The 24,284-nt window shown below is 36.2% G+C and overlaps 1 protein-coding gene across 1 annotated transcript in view; it reads left to right on the top strand.

The window, feature by feature from the left end:
* The window catches only part of LOC140158591 (trafficking protein particle complex subunit 9-like), a 124,047-nt gene that overhangs the window by 65,926 nt on the left and 33,837 nt on the right, over nt 1–24,284 (top strand). Inside the window, 1 exon segment of the mRNA XM_072181742.1 lies at nt 8,064–8,188. Coding sequence (XP_072037843.1) covers nt 8,064–8,188 — 125 coding nt within the window.

Here is a 24,284-nt window from a genome sequence, read left to right as displayed (position 1 = left end):
ATTGATATGAATCAGCTGATGATGAAATAACCTTTAGATGGATGTAAAAATGTTATCACATACATGGATTGCTGAGTTAAATTGTTTGGAACAGAGGTGAACCAGTAGTTATCTTTGCATTATAGTTGTCAAAGATAATTCATTTTCAAATGAAATAAATCTGACACAAGTTGGTCATCATCATAGCCTGTGTAAATTGTAAGCGACCACAGCTGTGTGTAATGGCTCGGCTTTTGTGACTATGTGTTGCTGTCGGTTCTTTTTATCGTCTCGGACTGTGGAGTAACAGCTGGAGTACTCAGAACAATTACACACATGTATATATTGTTGCTGCTATCCTTCAGATTGTCATAGGGATGGACATTAATTAATCAATACCAATGTGGAATTGATGCACTATGATTGTAGAGTTACTTTACCGTATGTGCCCTCACAATAGTGCACTTTGATACTACAAGTATTAATAGGCTGCTGGGATATGCTTGTAGCATAATTATTGTGTAAATGTCGCATACAGTAATCAAATAATTGTGTGTACAAATTGTTGTGTGAGTTAAAAGCATGGCCTCTTTGCTCTAGTCTATGTCTGATGTGGTTTTTCAAAGAATTTTCCATAATGCGGTGTTAATCATTAAGTTGGTATTGTTGTTTTTCCTCATTTGCATTAGACTGGTTCCATTTTTGTTTTTTGGATAATGTCCACCTTTTTTCTTGAATTGAACATGTGAAACTTTTGGTTTCAAAAGCTCTAAGGTTTTGGTCTCATTAAGGATTTCAAAATTTAAGTCCAATTTCCTGGTAAAATGACTGCATACATCCCTTTAAAAGTCTACAGCTTTTATGACCATGTCACTATGACAATAAAATCTGTGACACAACCAGCTTGCATTGAACCTGTACAGATCACAAGCTGATTAGCGTGTGACAATAGAAAAGGACTTGTTGAATTGTCACCCCTAAATTGTGGGATAGGCTTTACGATGGGAATTCATAACAATTAGTGGGTTTTAGCGGGTTCGCTGTAAACTTGTCACCCCTACTTGTATACATTTCAGACATTTAGATAAAATGTGCCTTCATCTTTCATTTCACAAAGCACATGTAAGAAAAATACTACTGCCAGCTCACAAAATGCATCCTCAACAACAATCTAATCATAATATGGACCCTAGAAATTATGTTGTCATTGATAACACAGTAGGGAATGTCATGGTATAACTTATGGAAAGGACTATGTATTAGATAAAGGCTAGGTAACATTGCCTGTGGCTCAATGTGAATCCTGTAACCTGTTGGTAAATGGTGTGCACATATTTCATGTTGCATTATGAATGATTTCATTAACATTTCAGTATTCCATGTTCATGTTGTTGAACTTGCTGTTGCCATGTTGTTGTCCTGATGAGTAGAACATGAGTGGTTTGTTTTTAAATATCAAGGGTTTAGGACATGAAGGGCACAATCTGCAATTGGTGCCATATGTCATATTTTTATATTGTGTATTAGAATGCAGACATTTTCAAATGTCTAGGGCAACTATTGCAGAAAGGTTCTTCTGGCACTAATACTTGGATATGTATTGGTAGGAATCTGTGGACATACATAATTATTTCTTTGAATATGTTCACTTCTGGGTCAAGTGGTACTGAAGATCTCAACATTCCTGAATTTCATGAATGTATGCCTTCAGCAGCTTAATTGCACTAGTTTAAGCAACTGTGTTAATTCATTGGTACATTTTTACAGGAGAGTAAAGTGTTTGTGTTTGATTTTGCTTCGGTGTTTGCCGAAACTGCGGACTTATCTGCAACCGAGGACAGTCCTCGGTCTCAAACTGTTGCAATAGACCTCAAATGCATGCTAAATGTATTTGAGCGATACTTGCTCAAAAAGCAGTCAGCAGTTGATCGCTAAAATTCCGTTTCGTATCAAACACAAAAACAATCTGCCATTGTAGTCCACGGTTAGGCGATGAAAACACCATGCGCACGTCCATGGTTAGATACCAATACGCAATTTCTGCAGTTGGCGGCAGATACACACGGGGGGTGGGGGTGTGTGTGTGTTTTATTCATAACAAAATTTGTTAATATACACCCAAACAGTTTATTTCAGCACACATTGCACTTTCTTGTGTCAAAGTTAGGAGAAGAAGACTTTGAATTTTGTCAGAAAAAATGTTCCTTTCTTATGTTAAAGTGAAGTGTTCAGAAGACCCTATAAATATGTTATGGGTGTAAATCAGTCATGTTCAGGACCATACATACAAACATACAAATGAGATTTATAAGGTGCCTATTCAATTGTAAAAGAAAAGTTGCAATGTGAATTTACAAGCATAAATATTCAAAATCATGATCTTAAAAGAGAAGATGGTAATTCAGACATTTGATTCAATTAAGTTGTACAGGTGCATTGAAAAGAGGGTTACTCAGATAGTTTGTCACTCAAAATATTATGTAAGGGTGCTTATTAGGGCAGGGGTGCTAATTGGGTCTGATATGCTAAAACAAGCAACAGGACTTGTAACACAATTCTCACTTAATATTTAACAACATTATCTGCCACATGGTGGTTTTTTGTTGTTGTCTGTGAACAAGCATTTAAAAAACCTTTAAGAACTCTATTGGGTGTAAGGTAAAGCACATTTGATACAAACTTTGAACCCAGACTTTTATGATGTGCAATATACATGAACCATCGCCAGTACTGTCTTTTTTTTATGCATGTATTTATGCATACACTCCATATAAAGCAAAATCATGCATTACACATTCCTTCCAAGAAAAACCCTCGGAAGATATTATATTGCACCACACACTTGAAATCTCAATCTCACGACAGGAAAAGACACAGAAAATACATAAAATTGTTAATGTGGATTATAAGATCAGGATCAGATGCAGTGAAAAGGGGAAGACAGTATTATAGCGCTATTCCAGTTGAATTCCTAATACCCTATGGAAAACATGACCTTAATCTCCCAAATAAGGGGTGTAGATTTCAAATGGAGTCACCCATTCAGGTAATGCTATTTGAAATTCACACTCCCCATGTAGAAGATTAAGGTCTGTATGGATAACAACTGGAATAGCCAATTCTGTTATCCACAGGATATTGTGGAATTTAAAGGCTTTGATGAGGAGGTGCAATTAGAGATGGGTGGAATTTATCACTTTATATTGAGTATGGTGGGGCAAGGACAGGTGCTAACTTTATTTCCTCTGGAAAGGTCACCAGAAAATTAAAGGATAGTGGCTTTTGATCTGTATAATAGCTAAATTGAATGAGAATTGAGTATTATAGCAATTTTGGTATGAAGGTCATCCTTCTATCATTGGCTATGTAAGCTTTTGTCAGCTAATATCTGCCTAACAAAGATGCCCCTCCTCATGGCACATACCTGCTCAAGGTTGAAAATAAAACCATGCTATCACCTCACAATCAATCAACAGGATTCTTCTGAACAAAGGTTTGGTGGATGATGCGAGGTAATATGCGGTAATGGTCTCAGTAGAAACAGATCTGGTAACCTCACCATCAACCATCAAGGTGGTTTTTAGTGGGTGAATTTACAGTGAAATAGTACGGGAGATGATTTAGTGGGGGACACCGGAAGTCACGTAAACTGTCACAAGCTATACTACAGTACTTGTGATCCAAATCTGATCTTAAGCAGCTTGGAGAATGCACAGGGAAGGAATGGTTAACTAGCTTTTGCAGAGAAACAACCCAGTTGATGGTGAAACACATTTATAATAGTAGAAGAAAAGCACAACGGTGTGCAGTGCTCAGTATAAACACATTGAACTTGTGTCAATATATCCCACTCTAAGATTTCCAGCTACCAAACCATGTCATTTTCTACCACCATTGTAGTTGCCATCAAAGTGTTGTATCCTTTGCATCATTAGGTCCATATCATTGCAAAAGCCAGTTAAGTTAGGTTGCTTAACATACTAATTAAGCAGCCCAATTAATACTTCAAGCATTAAGTTTGTATGACAAAATTCCCTACAAATTGGGTTGACTACATTGGACTCTCAAAAGGGTGCCAAATTTACCATGTGTCACTGAAAGGCACATGTAGGGTATAAATAGTGGAATGCAGTAACTAAGAATGTCACACCTTTGCCTTTGAAAAATCTGGGCGAAAACAGGCATCAAATCAAAATGTGATTGCTGGAGTCAAACAGCAGATAGCAGAGTCAAACAGCAGATGGGCAATAAGGGCAATTTTAACCATCCAAAAGGGGCAATTTTCATGGTCTCTCAAAAAGTTGGTTTGTGATTCTTGTATATGAATGTGATATCCAGCAGAATAAAGGTACCCCTGCCCCCATGGCGAGTTGACACAGTGATGGGAATTTACTATTCCAAGATTGTTTGCACATTATAATGTAGACAATTTTGAGACTTGAGTGGTTGGTCCCATGTACAGAGTGATGCACCTGTTTATGTGCATCACAGTCAGTTTAGGATGGAGATCCCTGCCTGATTATTCCAATCCATCCTGGGGTGCATTTCACTCATCTTTATAATGCATTGCATTAGCCCATCTCATGTACAAACCTGTTATAGTTCTATGAATATCTCATAAAGGAGTAATGAAAGGTTTGAGACTTACAGTGGGTTTAGGACTTCCAACGTATTTATTGTTCAGGGTTCGCAGGTTTTTGCCGCAGGTGGAAAAAGCTATGGTTTTAACCACGTTTTTTCCGCTTGGCAAAAAAGTGATAAATATTTCACTTTTTTCATCTCAAAATTAATTATTAAGTAGCAATAATAATTTCCTGGGTGTAATAAGGCCAGATTTTTTAAAATTATAAGTAACATAATAAGAAATTAAAGGCATGGGTTTTCATTAACTGAAATGTGTCATATCAAAATCAAATTCAAAACATTTTCCATTTAAGGACTTAATGCCGAATAAAAAATGAATGATTCATTTAAAGTTGTGTGTTACTGTTCATGAGCTGCCTGTGTTACTTTTTAAAATTTGAATGACTATATATATGAGTTTTTGCCAGTTTAAACCAGGCAAATACGGGCAAAAACAGGTTTTTGTCACTTTGCTGGCAAAAACCGAACCCTGTTATATATGTTAGTGGAATACATTCCAGGTTGCAGTGAGGGCCCATATGGAATGTAATGTTTCAACATTAATTAGAAGGCTTTAACTCTCTGTACAAAGATCTAAAAACAGAATTATTTAAAAATATAGGTAAACATAAAGAATCTGAGGTGTGTGGGTTAGCACTTGAGTGGCAAGTCTTGAGCAAAAATAGTCACGCATTTTCTACTTCATTAATCCATAGCAGAAGATACCTTTAATGGCAAATGAGGTTAATTAAATTAAAAGGGGAACTTTATTTCAGACTTCTTTTCTTGCTAGGCAATTCAGCTCTCCCTTGTGGATAGTGCATAGATCGGCCGCTTGTTATTTTCATTATTGTTTTTGTGTGTTCTAGCATTAAGGCAAAGTGTATCATTAGCAGGGTATATTACAATTAAGGTGGTAATTTGTGATATAATTACTTTTTGCAGGTTGTATTATATTCAATCATATGGCAGTAGTGCTTGGTTAGTGATTTTAAGCTTCCAACATAACATTTGACAATTAAAGATTTGAAATGAAGTGTGTGTAAAAGGAGCTTTTCCGCATGAACATTTCCTCCGATAGATATTGAAAAAAAAAAAAAAAAGAATACTTGGATAATTTTACGGTAAAACCAAGTAAAAATTTCCTTATATATCAAATTGAAATGTTGAACTTATTCGTTTCTGTTCAAATCTAGCAATATTTCCAATTAAAACTGGTTTTGAGAGTAGTAGTAACCCTAACTTTCCACAATCCAACAGGACAAAGCGACTGCTAGGCCCAGCATCCCACATGATCTGATTGGGCAATGATCTCAAAGTACATACACACAAAATTGCTGCCTGGGCAGGGTTAACACTAATGGCTGGCCATCACGTGGCTTGTGCTCGGCGACCGAAGGGTTGGTGGTTCAAAATCGCACCGGTGAAAACAACTTTCTCTTCAACTTCTTTCTTCCTTCTTTCCTTCCACTTAGACAAAAAACAGGAAGGAGTTAGGGTTAACCAATCATTCCTTTTGTTTAATCGTCAAGAAGTACTGTAAGCAGCCATGTATCACCAAGAGCAAAATTGACAGTCTCATTCCTAGTCACAAAGTTCAATCAGCTTTATTTAACAATTATATCTCAAAAGTGAACTTGATATTGCAGAGTATGAGTGTTTTGTACCCAATACATTCAAAGGTCATGCAATGAGTGTATTAGAGTATTGGGGTTAAGGAACCGTGTGATGATAGATGGGTTTGTATGAGATTGTAGTGTATGTGTATAATTGATTATAAGAATCACTTGAAGGCAGGTGGTCTGATTACAGGTGTTTACACATTCATACCGCCGGCAAAATTGTCTCTTAACATTGTTATATTTTGACAACACAAGAAGCAGCAACATCTCAATTTTTAATCAGTTCAGGGCAAGGACTGGGGTGTATGGAGAAAAACATTTATGGAACTCAATCATGGAGGCCAACAGTGGTGGATAATCAGCGCTGGAATACAGTTTGGTGTTGCATTTGAATGAGATAAAAGAAGATGATAATGAAACAAGAAGGATTTGAGTGTTATCAATTATGGACGTAACCTAATCTCATCCTTGTTTGTATTAGATTGTGAATTCTTCAGTGCAAGGATTATGGGGGGATTATAGAATGTGAAAAGACACCTTCCCAGGCATCTATTGGGCTATTCTAATAGAAATCCATACACCCAATGGAAGACATTAGGGTTGCATGAATAAGTCACAAATAGTTGTTGTTGCGATTATTGGTGGTAACTTGTGACTTTCGACTAGGACTAATGATGACTATCCATTGTTTCCTCAAAATACATTAAATAAGACAACTATTTAAAGTTTGGCAAACTGATCACTTGACATCCATGCAAATGTTGCTGAAATTGTTTTTGATGTAAGTTTAACAGTAGGCAGGCCTGTTGTATTTGCAATGATTGGTTGCAATGCCATATTTGCCGGCTGTTAGATTAATCCCTCCATTATGATCCATATGTTGATTTGTGTATTTTGGGCATGAAAGTTGCATTTTTACTTAAATTATGAGCTCCACATAGTCCTAACTAGTATAGTAGACCTATCGTGATTATTTTGTGCTGGCTAATTGACTACTAAAAAAGCTGAAATTAGTGCAGTCCTAAAACATGCCTTTAATCTCCCACTCAAGGGGTGTACATTCCAAATGGAGTCACCCATTCAGCTAACCCCATTTGAAATTCACACTCCCTGTACAGAAGATGAAGGTCATGTCTTCCATAGGGGGTGTATGGATTTCAACTGGAATAGCTAATATTCCTTGTCACCATGATGGATAGTGTAGTTTTTGCAACTATATATAGTATGTGTTAGAATGACCTACTTTTACTTAAGAGGGTAATCCTGTTGAAGGTTGTTTTACCAGTTTCTTTTTGTGTAAGTATGTATGCGTGGTGTATGTGTGTGCCTGTTTTAATAAGTAGAGGGATAAGGTGTCATAGTTTTCTTATTACAGCACATGTTAAATGATAAAACTCAGAGAACTATGTTTGATGTCATGTTTATAAGAAAAGTTATCAATAACAAATTGATCTTGAATTTTCCAAAGATGTGAGTCTATTATTCAAGTCTGCTTGTAACTTTTTTTACCTTCAAATAGCACATTTTCGCAGCATACTTACTTTCGACCCCAGCTGCCACCCACTCGGAAAAGAGTGCCAAGCTGGTGCTTAGAGCCATGGTACTGAGTTCCTGTCCTAACTTTGGTTTGCTTTTGAGTTGTAAGAAAAAACTAGAAAGAAACACTAGTTGCTAACCAAAAGAACTAAATTATACAAGAGCTGTTCTACTAAACTACAATAGGCTATGGTGCGATTACAGGGAAGACAATGTGGTAAAACAACAGATGATGTACAACAGTTTTTAAATAATCATTTATTTTTATTATAATTAATTTTTCCTTTTCTATTTTCTTTGTAGATGAAGATATTGGACCATTATTATTAGATGTGCAACCATATTTGGATCATCAGAATGGCACCAGGGAAACAAATCTTTGGAATAAAGTAGTGTGTGCAGGTTGCTCTCATCGGACGATATCACAGGTAAGAATTAGAATAGATCTGCAACTAGTTCAAGGTGGATAGGAGTTGTTGTGTCATTCAGGTTTTCAAAGTCTGGTCTTCTGAACCGATTGTTGTCTAAAAATTATGGTCATGGGAACTAAAATACTTGATTCTCGGCTATTGAGAACCAACATGTAGCTAGAATTATACATGAATTCAGCATGAAAATCTACTGAGATAGCAACCTTAAAGCAATGCTATCTACTGAAGATAGCAACCTTTCAAGCAATGCTTTCCATTGAAGATAGCAACCTTTAAAGCATTACTATCTACTGAAGATAGCAACCATGAAAGCATCCTTTAAAGCAATGCTGTCTACTGAAGATAGCAACCTTTAAAGCAATGCTATCTATTGAAGATAGCAACCTTTCAAGCATTGCTATCTATACACCTATCTACTGCTAAAGCATAAAGCAATGCTATCTACTGAAGAAAGCAACCTTTAAAGCATGCATTGCTATCTACTGAAGAAAGCAACCTTTAAAGCATTGCTATCTACTGAAGATAGCAACCTTAAAAGCAATGGTACCGGTATCTACTGAAGATAGCAACCTTTAAATCATTGCGATCTACTGAAGATAATAACCTTTGAAGCATACAACAATGCTATCCACTGAAGATAGCAACCTTTAAAGCATAAGCAGTGCCATCTACTGAAGATAACAACCTTTAATACAATGCTGTTTAATACTAAAGATAGAAACTCTTAAAGCAGTGCTTAAAATAACTGAAGATAACTGATAGCACTTTTAAAAGTGGTGCTATCTACTGAAGATAGCAACTTTCAAACCAATGACTAAGATAGAAACTGACATAGTTCTGCATCAGTGTAAAATGCCTTTGAGCACATGTCAACCTCCTGATGTTTTTCCAACTAAACATTTGTAACTTGGTAAGGAGATGTTCAATTCCAACAGCTTTTCAGTTACAGCATATTTTTATAATAGAAATAGATGATTCTGATTAGTACTAAATGAATGTCACCAACATGTGGCATTGTGGCTTATTCTTTGTCTTTTCACATCAAATGTAAACTGTATCTTAAATAAAGGTATACCAGGAGTGAGAGGGTTTTATTCAAAAGTTGGTAAAAGGGAAAATGATACCAAAATGATGCAGACATATTGTGACATGCTAGTAAGTAATAAGCACATTGAAAATGCACTGACATGGATACAGTCTTGAAACGATTGGCTAGAGTCATCAACTAAGAAGATCAATTTGAAATGTGTAGGAATATGCCTTTAGGGGTTACTGTGTCCTGGAAATGGTCCTGGAATGGCTAAAGCTGACCTTGTTATTGGATGATTGGCTATTGAAGTTGTGCCCTGAATTAATGACTTGAAGTGTCAGTATTCACTGGAACAAGTGTGACTAATTGGAGAGGAGGGGGCTTCATTGTCATTACAGAGGAATTTCCTGCAGTAACATTGCCAGATCTCTCCAGTCAAAATCTTCTGTTAAATTACTCATTTGTCATAAGCATATGAAGAATGGTGCACATTCTTAGAGAATTTTCTCTGTAAAAAAAATCTGTATAAATGCTTAATTTGGTATTTGTACAAATTGTTTACTTCCTTTTTACAGAACAATATTGGTAACTTTGCTGCTGGAAATTTCTGTAAAATTAGGGCACAGCTTTAATTTTCTTTCAGTGATTGATAATGTGGTGAGTGATGTACAGAGCAGAGAAAAATTTGTGAATTTCACATTTTTAAATATTACATGGATTGTTTCTCATGTTTAAAAACCTAGAAATATTGTTGATTGCATATTGAGAATATGACTTGGAGTGCACCGTCATCTAAGGTGATGCAATCAATCCCATATTGCATTGCAATTGGGATAATAGTTTTTTTACTGGGAATTGGACAAGTTGGTGGGCAGAATTATATAAGCCTGCTTCAGCAGATGTATATGATTTTTACAGTTTTTAAAGGAAATGAAAGTTCTCTGTCTTGCAAAAATATATCCTGTTTTGTGAGTTGGTCTTTTCTCATGGGTGAAACTGTCTATGCATTAAGCATTTCTGCCAGCTTTCCTCATTTAGTAGATTCTGTCCATTTAAGAAAATCATTTCCGAAGTATAATTTAAGTATTGAAGAGGCAGTGAGTCTTTTTCTTGTAATTCTTTGCAATATTAAAATTAAATAGCTCAGTAGCATACTTGTATCTGCATTAGTTGCAGTGTGTATGGTCACTTGTGAGGTGCATGATTTCACAAGATGGAAAAGTGTATGCCCTATGCATATGCATGAGTGCGCCATGTGTATCCATGCATATCACAAACAATCATACATACATTATCTAATTAATCTTTATGCTAATCTTATGTAATTTGCATTTCCAAACATATGGCTCATAAAAAATGCGCACACCTGTTGGAATATGTGATCTGTTCCAGGAAAACAAAGCCATAATGTATGATTGCAGTTTTTATTACATAATATTAGTAACAAATGTCAAGGAGGTTTTCTGATCTTTTTAAGCCTATATAATGAGGTAAAATGAAAGAAAAGCACTTAGCCGCTTAACTGTGGAGCTCTGTTGTTAAATTGGCGGAAATAAAACCAGGGATTCCCAGTTTTAATCAAAAATGTTTACATTTGACTGTAATTAAAGTACTTCAGGCTTTGATTGAGAAATACACAGAAAAAATATTACTTGGATCTCCCGCCCTATAGTCAAGCAGCAAACTAAATTCCGTGGCCTTTTTTTGAAGACAATGTGCCACCTATCCTATCATGTTGTTTGGGACCCAAGTAACATATTTATACATGTTTACAAAAATCCAGATGCAGCAGATGGCGGCCATCTTGTTTTTTCAAAATGGCGTCATTTTTTCAATAATTTTCCAATATATTTAAAACTGACCCTTCCCATTGTGAATTTATTGATACAATAGCAATTGTTTTAGGCATAGGATATTATTTATGACATGTATGCACTAATATTGACGATTTTGATATTCAACATGGCCGCCAAAATTCAAAATGGCCGCCAAATTCAACTTATTTCCTCTATACATACAATGTGCATTATAAAATATAAGTTTAAGCAAGTAACATGTTAATTAATATACCAACAGATACACAAACTCCATACTACACTGCAAATACACACCACACCACCCCACACACCCACCCCATATTCCAATGCTTACCTATAATTCACTCTCTATGATAACATTTTATTTTAAAATAGTTCCTGAATTTAAAATCTGTAACTTCCACCTTAAATGTCTTCATGCCTCCTCATCTGGATATGATAATAATAAATATGTTCCCGCTTAAGTTTGATGTACCGGGCCAACCCATACTCATACCGAACCCGTAATCCTAATCTTTACCCCGATCACCCCTAACTTGGTACCTAACTCATAACCCTGTAGGCCTACCCTGTTAAACGTTACATCGTACTCTGATATCTATACCCAATAACATGTATCCCGTACTAGTACCCGAGTGTCCTACCCTTATACCCTCCTCGGTTCACATAACCCTGTATTCTTGGTACCCCTAACCCCATCCCTGGCCAGTAGCACTACCCATCCCTGGGGCCCCTAGACCCATCCAAGGGACCCCTTAACACAACATCCGAACCCATAAGCCACTGCCCAGTGGCCCATAACCTGATATGTTCCGGCAAAATTTGATGTACTCTGACCAGCCCATTACCACACCCTTGGCACCCTAACCATATCCTTAGTACCCTAAGTCTCGTACTCCAGTACCCTTACACAGTCCTCGGTACCCCTATCGCCATCCCTGGGACTCATAACGCCAAACCTGGAAACCCGGAACTCAATCCCCAGTATACCCCTAACCCTATTCCTGGGACACCTAACATCAACTATGGGACCTTTAACTCCATTCCTAGAACCTCTAGTCTAATCCCATCTTTGGTACCGGTAACCCCACATCCGGTACTCCTTACCTAATGCCCGGTACCCTTAACCCCTTTCCTGGTACCCATACCGCAATGCGGGGACCCCTAACTCCATCTCCATTACCCCTTACCTTATTCCCTAGGACCTCTAACACCAACTCCGGGACTTTTAAACTCCGTTCCTGGAACCTGGAACTCTCGCAAGACCATACAGACCTGCCAACTGTCCCTCATTCTGAGAGACTCTCCCTCATTTGGGGTTTTCCAAAGAGGAAAAGAGGGACAGTCCTGCTTTCTGAATATTTCAGTGATGGCAAATTTAAATGTAAGAACAGCAGAAAATGATGCAAATTTCACTTTAAAATTTAGCTATAGCATTCACTTTGGTCTATTCTGATAAATTTAGACCTGCAAAACCTTCCCTTAATTCTGTAAGTATTGCACACCTCAAGTCTTTGAATTTGTCGGTACCTGGTTTGTGTACATGTACAAAGTTTTGGCCTCAATGGCTCTCTTTCTTACTGCGCTAGGTTGGCAGGTCTGCCCATAACCCGTCCCTGAGATCCTAATCCCACCTTTGGTACATGCAACCCCACAACCTGTTTACCCTTAACCAATGTCCGGCACCCCTTACTCTGTTCTTGGTACCCATTTAATGGGCTACCCCATCCCTGGGACCCCTAATTCTATCACCATTACCCCTTACCCTATTCCCTGGAACCTCTAACTCCAACTATGGGACTTTTAACTCTATTCCTGGAACCCGTAATTCCGTCCCCGAGACCCATGACTTACACCCCCAATACCCTGTTCCTGGTACTCATATCCCTAACCCTTGGCCTCCATCCCCATTACCCTATTCCCGGGGACCTCTAACACAAACTATGTGACCTTTAACAGTTCAGTTCAGTTCAGTTCAGTTCAGTTTTATTCAGTTTTAACTCAATTCATGGAACACCAAACTCCGTCCCTAAGCCCCGGCCGGCCATGAAACATCCCTGGGACCCTAGTACCATCTTCGGAACCTGTTAGCCCACATCTGGTTCACCATACCCAATGCCCAGTACCCCTTACTCAGTTCCTGGTACCCATTTCAATCCCCGGTCACCCATATCCTATCCCTTGGACCTCAAACACGCATCACGATCATGCGACCTCTAACCCCATTCCTGGTCCGGGACCCATAACCCGTTACACTGTCCTCAGTACCCCTAGCCCTTCCTCAGTGCACCTAACGCTGTCCCCGGTACCCATTATCCAAACCCTGGGACCCTTTACTCCATCCCATTACCCCTCACCCTATCCAATATTTTTCAAATTGACCCTTCCCATTGTGAATTTATTGGTACAGTAGGCATTGTTTTAGGTGCCCTAACACCGACCATGGGACTCTCCCCATTCCTGGAACCCCTAAGCTCATCCCTCGAACCTCTAACCCTGTCCTTGGTACCCCAAACCCCATTGCTGACACCCCTAATGTCACCCCTGGAACCTAGCACCTTCACCTGGATCCATAAACTGTTGTCCCTGGGACCTTCGGTACCCTTTACTAGTACTCTTTTATACCCCATCCTTGGTATCCCTAACTCCATCCCTAGAAACCATTAAAAATTCCATCCCCCGGGACCCATAAACCATTTCAGGGACCACTCAGTACCTTTTACCATGTTCTCAATACCCCCTCAATACCTCTCAATGTCTGGCCAATGCCATGTCCGGGGGGGTCTTCCTGTTTGAAGGTGTACAGGAAGGTGCCACGGTTTGGAGGTACCTTTTTCAGCGATTTTGGTATATCGATGTGTGGGTTTTCAGTGGAGACCAGTGCAACCAACTGGGCACATATGGGCAAAAGTGTCCTTAAATGGTTCAAATTTTTTTGGAGAACCATGTACCCCCTGCTGCCATGTGCTTATGGATGTAGTAATACAGCCTGTAGCCCAAACTAACACCACCAACTGTTCTTGTATAATGGATACCCATATGAGCCAAGAAAACGTTTTTGATACATTTTCTGTGGCACTTTAAAATAATATCGAAATATACGGGGGGCGGGGGGGGGGGGGGGAAGGGTGTGGGGGTGTGGGGTGTGCATTAAGTATGGGATTTGTGTGTGTTGTTATTTTAACATTCATGTCACGTGTCCAATCTCATATGTTACCAGATTGATGTAGGCTTTAATATTGTATGTTTGAAGGAAATAAATTGATTTCGGTGGCCATTTTGAATTTTTGGCGGCCATTTTGAATTTGTAAATCATTAATATTGGTGCTACTGCATGCCAACATGACAAAACTACTATAACAAGCCTAAAACAATCACTACTGTGCCAATAAAATCACATTGGGAAGGGGCAGTTTGACAAATATTGGAAATATTTTGCCAAAATGGGCGCCATTTTGAAAAACAAGATGGCCGCCTTCTGCTGCATCTGGATTTTTGTAAACATGTATAAATATGTTACTTGGGACCCAAACAACATGCTAGGATAGGTGGGACATTGTCTTCATCAAAAGGCCACGGGCCTTAAAAACTGGGTAGTTTGCTGCCCGACTACTACCCGAACCCCCCAAAAGAGAGAAGTTATTGATAGCTTAGTTTAAAGGGAGTTATATTTGTAAAGAAAATTGTTGACACCTTAAAATTTAAAAGTGAATTATATTTCAAAATAATGTAGCAATGATTTGCAAACATTGTTTTGCTAAGAAAACGATGTGAGTTGTGTATTTGTTTTATGAATTGGGAGTAGTAATCAGTAGAGTCAGCTTGTTTTAGAAATGTCAAGTGGAAATTTGGATTCTGTATTTCATTGCCGTGTGTCTGTCTCTCAATGATTCTAAAGGTCAATTTTGTTTGTCATTTTATTTGGTTTTCTTCCATCATTAATGCATGGGTAGTTTGTGCTCTTAAAAGGAACTACATTTTATATGTAATTGCCTTGAATGCACATTGTACATATAAACATTGTTTGTGGTGATCATTTTCAGAACTATGATTCAAATTTAGGTTCTTTATATTAGTGGAAGATGATAAATAACTAAGTATCATTATTTCTATTATTTTGGTGGACCATTTTTAGAATAAGTAAGCTACATATAAGTTCTATTCAATTCTAGGAAAAAATTACAGGAGTGAAAATAGCTATAGTTAAAATGGTAATTGTGTCTTGAAGAGAAAAAGTTAACACACAGAGAGTAAATGCATTTATGAATGGCATGTAATAATTCACGGCAATATCAGTGCGTTGTATATGAATTGGTCACTTAACCATGAAATTGCAAAACATGCTGTGTAAAGTCACGATGTATTCTCTTAAGATATACATTTGCGACCGAATGCAAGTAAACGAGGCATTATAGTTTGTTTGTTTTTGGAAATGAATGTGACATCACATCATTATTTGGTCATATAGAACTTCTAATGCTGTAAAATGATATTTATTCATTCGGACCAGTAACTTTGTTTCCTGAAGAGTAATAGAGAAGATTTGAGCAATAACCTGTGAGATATTAACTATATTATGATATAGTAGCTTTCACTAATTTTATTAAGGTGGTAGGATTTAAAATATTAATTATGTTTTTGCATACTCCCAAGATAATACATACAGACCACAAAGGAATTTAGGTGCCAGTTATGTTCACCCCCTACAAACCCAACAGCCAATACAGGTATGCTTTAGCTCTGATGTAAGACCTCATTTCTTGAAATCAGTTGAGATTTAAAGAAATGGTGATCTAAAACCCAAGGAAGGAACAAAATAAAAAGTTGCACTTTAATGTTCTAATCAGTGGAAAGCATGCACTATTTCTCTTGTTCAAGCACACTTTTGAAGAAATCAAGCGAGTATACAATCAGAGCAAACAGCAACTTTTGAATTTGCATCTTCCTTGGGATATTGGATCATTGTGTCTTTATTTCTTGGCTGATTTCAACTAATGAGGTCATAAATTTGAACTAAAATATGCAGCTATTGGCTGCTGGTTCTAATTATGACATACCGTATTTCCTATATTAAATGCCGGGGGGTGCATTTTTCAAAAGGGGGCATTTAGTAGAGGTCAGTTTTAGAATAATAATTCCTGTTAGAGCCATTAGGTAAGCTGAAATGACGAACCATGAACTATGAAACCAACTACCAACATCATTACCAGTCGTGTGTGAACAGTGGTAAGCTTACTACACAAGATAGCATGGAAATTCAGCATTTTTTAAACATCTTGGTTGAAGAAAAATGGTGAGGCATCATATAATAGAAGGGGCTACTAGTAGAGGAAATACGGTATCTGTCTTTCTTTATGATATATAGTGGTGGAAATAACTGGTACTTTTGCAGATTGTATGCTTTGTTACAGATGAGGAAGGAGGTAATTAGTGCATTGTTTTGTAACAAAACTAGTTACATATCTAGGGCTGTATAGATCTTTGTTTGGTTCCGAAAGATAATGAGAATTGGAATTATCCTGGATTATATGAATATCAAACAACACTCTTAGCGAGAACCAATCAGAGGTTAGAAAAATGCAAACCATGCATTGAATGTGTATAATGTATGGGCGCGACCGTGTACTATGCATAGTGCTTTCAGGCAAAAATGCAATTTTTTTCTCGTGTATGAAATAGGTTAATAAATGCATATCCCTTGTTGCTCAAGAAATTGTACAAAATAGTACACTTGTACTGAGATATTGATGTGTCTAATTTATGTATTAGGTTCACAGGAATTTGAATTATTCAAAACCAGGGACGGGGAAGTAATTTGTTTTTTGATTTTGGTATAAAACTGCTTCATGATTAATGAAGAACAGAGAAATATTTCTATTTTAATTATGCCACTGCCATTAAGAACCTTGTTTATTCATGTTACATTTGTGGAACTCATTTCATAAAAAGAATTCAATGTGCACTTATTTGTGCTGTATCGAGATATAATTGTAAGCCCTTAAATAGGTCTTCAAATGTCAATGGTGCAATTATCAGCAATTAACTTAATTTCTATTGCAAATTGTATCTTTCTACTATATGAGGAGATATTGTAATTGGCAATCAATTTGATTGTTGTGGGTATGGCAATTACTGGAGTAATTAAGTCCTCCATTGTCTCGAATGTCAGTGTTCAACTGGATTGAACATGTATCAAATGTGCTATTCCAGTGGAAATTCGGTGGAAATCTATGGAAGACATGACCTGGCTGACTATTCCACACAAGGGGTGTTGATTTCAAATGGAATCACCCATACAAGTACTAGTAACCCCATTTGAAATTCACACTCCCTGTCTTGAAGATTAAAGGCACATCTTCCACAATGGGAGTATAGATTTCAACTGGAATAACAGCATAAATAGGGCAGCCTAACTTTCTAGAAAAACAAACAAGTGAAAGACAACCCAAAGAATCTGACAGAAACACAATTATTTTCACACTATCACATGTCTATCATAAGGTAGCTTTTCATTTAAATTAAAAGCAACAATATCTTAAAACTATGAAATGTTGAAATACTTGGATGAATACATCTGATATTTTGAAACATTTTTTTTACTGTGTGCATCATTTCCTGTGCGACTGGAGGGATCTTCACAGGAGAGCACATCAGACACGCCAATTTGAATTCTGAATACGAGGAATTTACTTTTGATATCAAATAATTAGATTTTTTGAAATTTATGATATAATATAAATTTTATGGCAAATTATTAAAAAGTGATATTTTTGACATTATCCTCAAGTAAACTTGATAAATCTAGTGATATGTACTTAAAGTGTATGTAACTGGGAGGAAAAGCTGTCCATCATTTAGAAAATTTTTAACCTTTCACATTGAAGATACCGTATTGTTTGTAATAAACGCTCCCCCTCTAATAAACGCCCCCCTCAAATTTTTCTGTGAAAAATTGACAAATATGCAAACATTTCCATGCCATATCGTGTAGGTATAAGCTTAAAACTTGAATCAGTCATGTCAGTCACGATCACTAAATTGCATGGACAAAACCTATTATGACTGAACTCCCATCCATTTCATTGCCTAATTATGGTAGAATTTCACTAATTCCATGCACTTAAAGGTGTAATTTTGTTTTATTTCCCATGAAAGTATTATTTTCCGTGGGCGCCGCCATCATGTATAGTCGTAAATCCCTTCTTTTAACAGGAGCACCATCGGGAAATTGAACCTAATTTTTAAGCATTTTTCACTGACAATTCACTTCCAATAAACGCCCCCCTTTTGGAAAAATGCAACGCCCCCAGGGCGTTTATTACAAACAATACGGTATACATTTTTGGAGAAAAAAGAAGACTGTTAAATATAAAAAATATTTGTAAAAAAAAATTAAAAAAAACAATAATTTACCATAAAAAAATTCAAATTATTTCATATCAGAAGGACATTCCTTGTATCCATAATGCAATTTGATGTGTCTGATGTGCTCTTAGGTCCCACAAAAAATACTGTGCAAATGTTGCTATCCGATTTCTTGAAACCATGTTGTATGTGGAAATAGCAGGAAACAGCATTTTAATTAAACTTAGAAGCTATACTGTAAGTAGTGTTTCATCTTTTTCAAAAACACAAACATACTTCTGCCAGAAAAAATTTCAGACCATAATTAGACCAAAATATTTTTAACCTGGGTATTTGTCAAAGTTCACACGCTCTTTTGAATGCCGTAAATGTCCTAGGATGTGAAATACTGATAGCATGGTTCATAAGATTTCTTAATAATTTATTGGTGACTGATGAAGTATAAAACTACAAATTAGCCTTGACTGCACAGTGCTAGGCAACTATGTATTATTAATTTGAGACAGACAATGAGTGGAATACAATTAGTGAGTACTTATTAGACCTAATTGGGGGCATATTATGATTGAAATAAAGTAATGAGTTGAGCTGACATTTAGAGTACTGATATTTTATGCGCCATTCATGTTCAATGATTCATTGCTCTTGAACTAATGAGTGAGCCAAGTATTAACCAAATGTCCATTTGTGGACAATACGGCCCTGATTTGGTAAAACGATCTAACTTGAAATTTGGACATTTTGAGATAAATCCATATCATGGTTACTCGAGGGCGCTCTTTCCATTGGTGACATCCTAAAATCACCACCATGCCACCAAAAAATGAGATTTTTATATTTTCTAAGACATTAGATCTGTTTAATAATTTATTTTATTCAAAAAGAAAAACTTTAAAATTCTTTTTCTCGAAACAGCGATTTTAATTTCAAGTTAGATCATTTTACCAAATCAGGGCCGAATAGTGGAACCATAATATTTTGTTCAGACTTGTTTCACATTATTTCTTTCTCTGTGTTTTTTCTTTTGCACTTTCATTCACTTTGCTGGAAAAGTATGAAATAGCAATAACAGCAAGCATTATAAAATGAACAGAAGCAACAAAACCGAGTCTTACAGTGGAGGAAAGTGTGTAATTATTATGCTTAGAGAAGAAAGTATATTTTTCCATTGAAAAAATAACGAAAAAAACAAAAGTTTCCTACTTTATATTTTATACTTTCAAATGATTTCAGTTTTGTTTCCACAAGAAATAAAAATTGAATTTCACTCCTTGTTTTATTGTACACAGAAGTACCATCCCGATATAGCTAATAGGGGATCTTGTATCTCTAATGTGTATACATTTAAAAGCAGCTTAAGACATTGTACATGCTGGTGCACATCGGCAAGTTTACCTACCCATTTTGTCCCTCGCATGCATTAAATGGAGTAATACTAATAAAAATGGAAATTTAAATCATGCGGTTGTTTAAGTAATCCTTGTTTTGCTACAATTATGCAAAGTAGCTGCACTTTGAGAGAGCTTAGAGAATAACTTGCTAATCATGATTCTGAAATGCCTACTATGGCAGCTCTTAACCTTGACAATATCATGAACATCTAAAGTATAAATGAATACCTAAGCTTGTTGTAGTCAAACAGCTTTAACTGGCTTTAAATAATTTGCTTCAAGGGAGTGGCTCATTGGATGTAGAACCTGCAGTAAATCTGCAAAATCATTCAATATTAGCATATTTTGGGACACTAAGAGCCAATCTTAGCCTCCTAGCTCCATTTATTTGACACTTATCAAATCCTACATCAGTGTGTGTAATTTGATATTTATTTTCTACTTTGCACCTGTCCTGATATAATAACTAGTAAAAGACAAGAATTTTTTTTTCAAATTCAAAATATGTTGGTTCGAAGATTTGTTACTTGTAAAGTCATAAAGAACGATCTTTTTAAATGTATTTGGTTAAATTTTCAAGCTTTTTTTTTAGCACATATGTAATATACACATGTGCCAACTTAAGAATCAGCTAAATTTGTTGTGTTTGTAGGACATAGAGCAATAATTTTGAATTCTAATAAGACATTATATCCCTTACAGAACATGGCTGTTAAGCAGTCAAGATAATAAAATGACCAAAAATTGTACTAATATTATTTCAGAATTTTTGGCAAAGAAGAACTTGTAAATTTATATTATCATGGATGGATTGGAGAATCTGTAAAGGAAAAAAATGGTTTATGGTTTTGATTTATGTTCAGTTTAGGTAACAGGCGTTATTACTAGGCAAGGTGCTATTTGTTTTTTCTGAAGGGTGTGAGATGTTTAAACAAAAAGTTTCGATATCAAATAAAACTGCTCGTTGTGCAGTTTGTTTTCTACGTCAGCCAACATCTGTACCTTAATGTGAAGTACAAGACCATCAGTCTCTTTATTGCCCATTTCCTTTACATTTCTCACAAGCAAATGACAGCATGCAAACTGGATACAAAGCCTTGAAAACTCAATTCTTGATATTTCATCATAAATATGAGCTATACTAGTGGCAAGTGATGGATGTACTCGCTTTGCAAGGGTGATTTTTTGACATTGTAATTTCATGCATGGTCTCGCATATGCACATCTCATATTATTTACGAGGTGTTTAACTAAATTTAAGTTCCATAGAAGGTATTTATATGCAAGTGTGTACAGATTTATCTGGCGTTTATGTGTAGACTTCAATAATGAGTACATTGCATAATGAATCAACAAAGCAGAAAGTACAGCGTAATACTTTCTGCCGTTTGTAGTCAGGGTCTTAGCTAGAAATTGAGCGTTGCCCGTCATTTGAAAAAAATTGCCTGTCCTTATTTGACCTTTAAATCATTTACCAGACTTCTATAGCCCATTGGGGGTTCAGAGAGTTCAAATATCTGCTGATATGGCCTTGTTCTACAAATCTGGTCTACTAAAAAGACCAATTAGCTTCTCAAAACATACAATTTATAATATAGCATCTGTCAAAGGCATTAATTTTGCCCGTCCCAGGAGCAAACTCCCCATCTAAAATGACGGCCAGACGGGTAGCTAGCTAAGACCCTGTTTGTAGTGCTCATACAAGACCAGAAGTACAAATGTACACATTTTTTCATATGGTTTCTCTGTATACCAGCACATGAATCTTAAGATACTGACCTTATTGGTGTAACCCATAATCCTTAGTAATTGATGCAAACCATCATCACTGTGCAGTAAAAAATAAAATAATATGCACATCGGCATGGCAGATTTAGGGTTCAATGGCAATTTTGCTCCAAGAATTTACCCAAATGTTCTTGATCAAGAATATAGATGAATTAAGAAACAGGAAATTGAAGTCTTTGGACAAGTTTATTTAGAATGTTAGTTTCAACTGAGAGATTTTGTTCTTTGTGAACAATTCCAAGTAAAATGAAGATGTTAAACTTACATTTTTAGTGATGATTCACCATTTACACTTGTGGTTGCTTCAGACTGGCAACCCATTACATCTCACTGCGTCCTTTTATAGGCAACAGGAACTGCCATAGAGGGCGTGATGAGTTGGTCAAAGATCACAAGACCAATAGGTGGCTGAAAGAAGGAATTTGCCAAAAAGGCAAAGACACTCGAAACAATGGCGATGGGCATATTTTATTTCATAACATCTGTAAAAGGAAACAGTCAAATGTGATGGGTTGCCAGTCTGATGAAACTACTTGAGTAGTGGTGAAACATCACTATAAATGCGAGTTTAACACCTTCATTTCACTTGGAATTGTTTGCAAAGAACAAAATTTCTCCGAGTAAATGGGAGTATTTTCTCTGGTAATGCTTCTATTGGAAATCCTGCCATTTCAGCAATATTTTAGTACTTAATTATGATTACATTCTGCAACTCTGTCTGCTGAAATAGAAGTTAACAGGATTTTCTAGCTTGGTGTCAAATAAATTAGAACACATCTCAGACAACAAAAACAAACATATTTTTTCATCAAATGGATATTGATTTTGTCACTCTCCTGAGGTGATTAAATATGAAATGCCCCTGGAAGATGTGTTACTTTATGAAAAATACAATTACTTGTCCACTTACAGAAGTGAAAAGCATGTTTTAAGCTTATTGAATGGATGTGAAATTGCATGCTCAAATCATGTTATATGCATTTCTGTCAAGCAAATGAAAAGCAGTTATGCAGAAGGCCAATTCTTCCTTGGCAAGGTATTGATTATTTTCATGTGTAAAATAGTAAATTAAAATAATATTTTTTTTTTTTTTTTCTTTCTTTTAGGTCCTTCATGGGAAAAATGATTTCAAACAGAATAAGTTGCTTGTCAACTACTCTTTTTTTATTTGCTCAATGCTTATGTCTATGTCTGCTTACTAAAACACATTAAATGTGTACATTTATAGTGTCCCCTAAACAATATGTACACGCTTGCATTACCTAAATATGTTGTTTGCAAACAATTGTATGCTGGATAGAGCAGTTTGGAGAGCCATTAAGGGAGTCCAAATACAAGAGTCGACCTAAGCAAAGCAAGCAATTGAAACAACTATTAAAAAAAGTTGTTTGAGCTGTTTCTCAAAATCTATTTTTACAACATCCAACTCATTTTGCTTGGCTCCATCCCAAATGAAAGAGAATATAATTTTTGGTGTCACAGAAACAATGATTTTCAGTGGGTTATTGGTTATGATAAGAAGACAGAATATATTATCTATTCATTTGACCTTAGCTGAACAGGAAAATGTTGGGACATTCCAGTGAATCCAGTAGAGCCTATCTTATGCTAAATTGAATACAATATTGTGATTGATTTTCTGACAGGGAAAATATGGCCAATTTAGGAGGCAAATTGTGTTCATTATATTGGATTTCCATGAAAATGGCAAACCTTTTGCAAGGTTATCAGAGTGAAGGGTCATCTGAGGTCAAATGCATATTGTTGGATTTTCATAAAACTTGGTTTGTGGTCAAAATGAGTAGCTCTGAAAGACACAATTTGACAAGACCATGTCAAGGTCATCTGGTCAAATTATTAAAGATTGTTGGCTTCTCATGAATTTTTGTCAAAATGAATAGAGGTTGAAAGATAAAAAAATTTGCTAGGTCATTCCAAGGTCAACAGGGATCATCTGAGGTAAAAAAGAAACCCTACAATACAAGGGGTGGTCAATATGTAATGAAAAAAGAAACCCTACAAATTCTTTAATTTTTATGACACATGGTCAAAATGAAAACCGTTGAGATACAAAATTTGATGTAAAACAAGTCATCAGGGGTCTTCTGAGGCAAAGTTATAGTTCACAGTTGTGGCAATAATCACCGATCAGATAAGTTTGACATTGACTATAATACAGGAATTGTTGGTTTTTGTAATTTTCCTGTGCTTTTGTACAGAGAAATACTAAAATCAACAATTTATCTGTGGTTTTGTACATCTCAACATTCAGGAGGATTTGCATTTACAAACTGCAGTATTTTTAAAACAAACTTGAAGTCGTCACTTGGTTATCGTAGGATGTGGATAACCATGGTCAATGGTCATCATTCCTGCATGAATTGAGAATGTTGCTCTCTTATGTTCTAAGGATGTTATTCAAGTAAACTTGATTACTTTTAAGTGGAGGTCTTCAAAGATTGTATGCTAATGATGTCCATCCTCATCCTGCCCCTGGAGGGAGAACTGTCCTATTCATGAACTAATAATTACTTTAGTAGTACATTGTGCACAGGGCTTTATTAGTGCATTTAATTGTTTTCAGTTGGCATGTGGAGTATACCTTTTGTCCTTACTAATTGCCCGAGGAACTATTCATTTTAAAAGGGATGGTTTTATATTAGTTAAAATCACCTGGAGACACTTATTGTCTATTAAGATCA

Source organism: Amphiura filiformis, chromosome 8, assembly GCF_039555335.1.
Source record: "Amphiura filiformis chromosome 8, Afil_fr2py, whole genome shotgun sequence".
Lineage (NCBI taxonomy): Eukaryota > Metazoa > Echinodermata > Ophiuroidea > Amphilepidida > Amphiuridae > Amphiura > Amphiura filiformis.
This window is presented reverse-complemented; position numbering and strand designations above follow the sequence as displayed.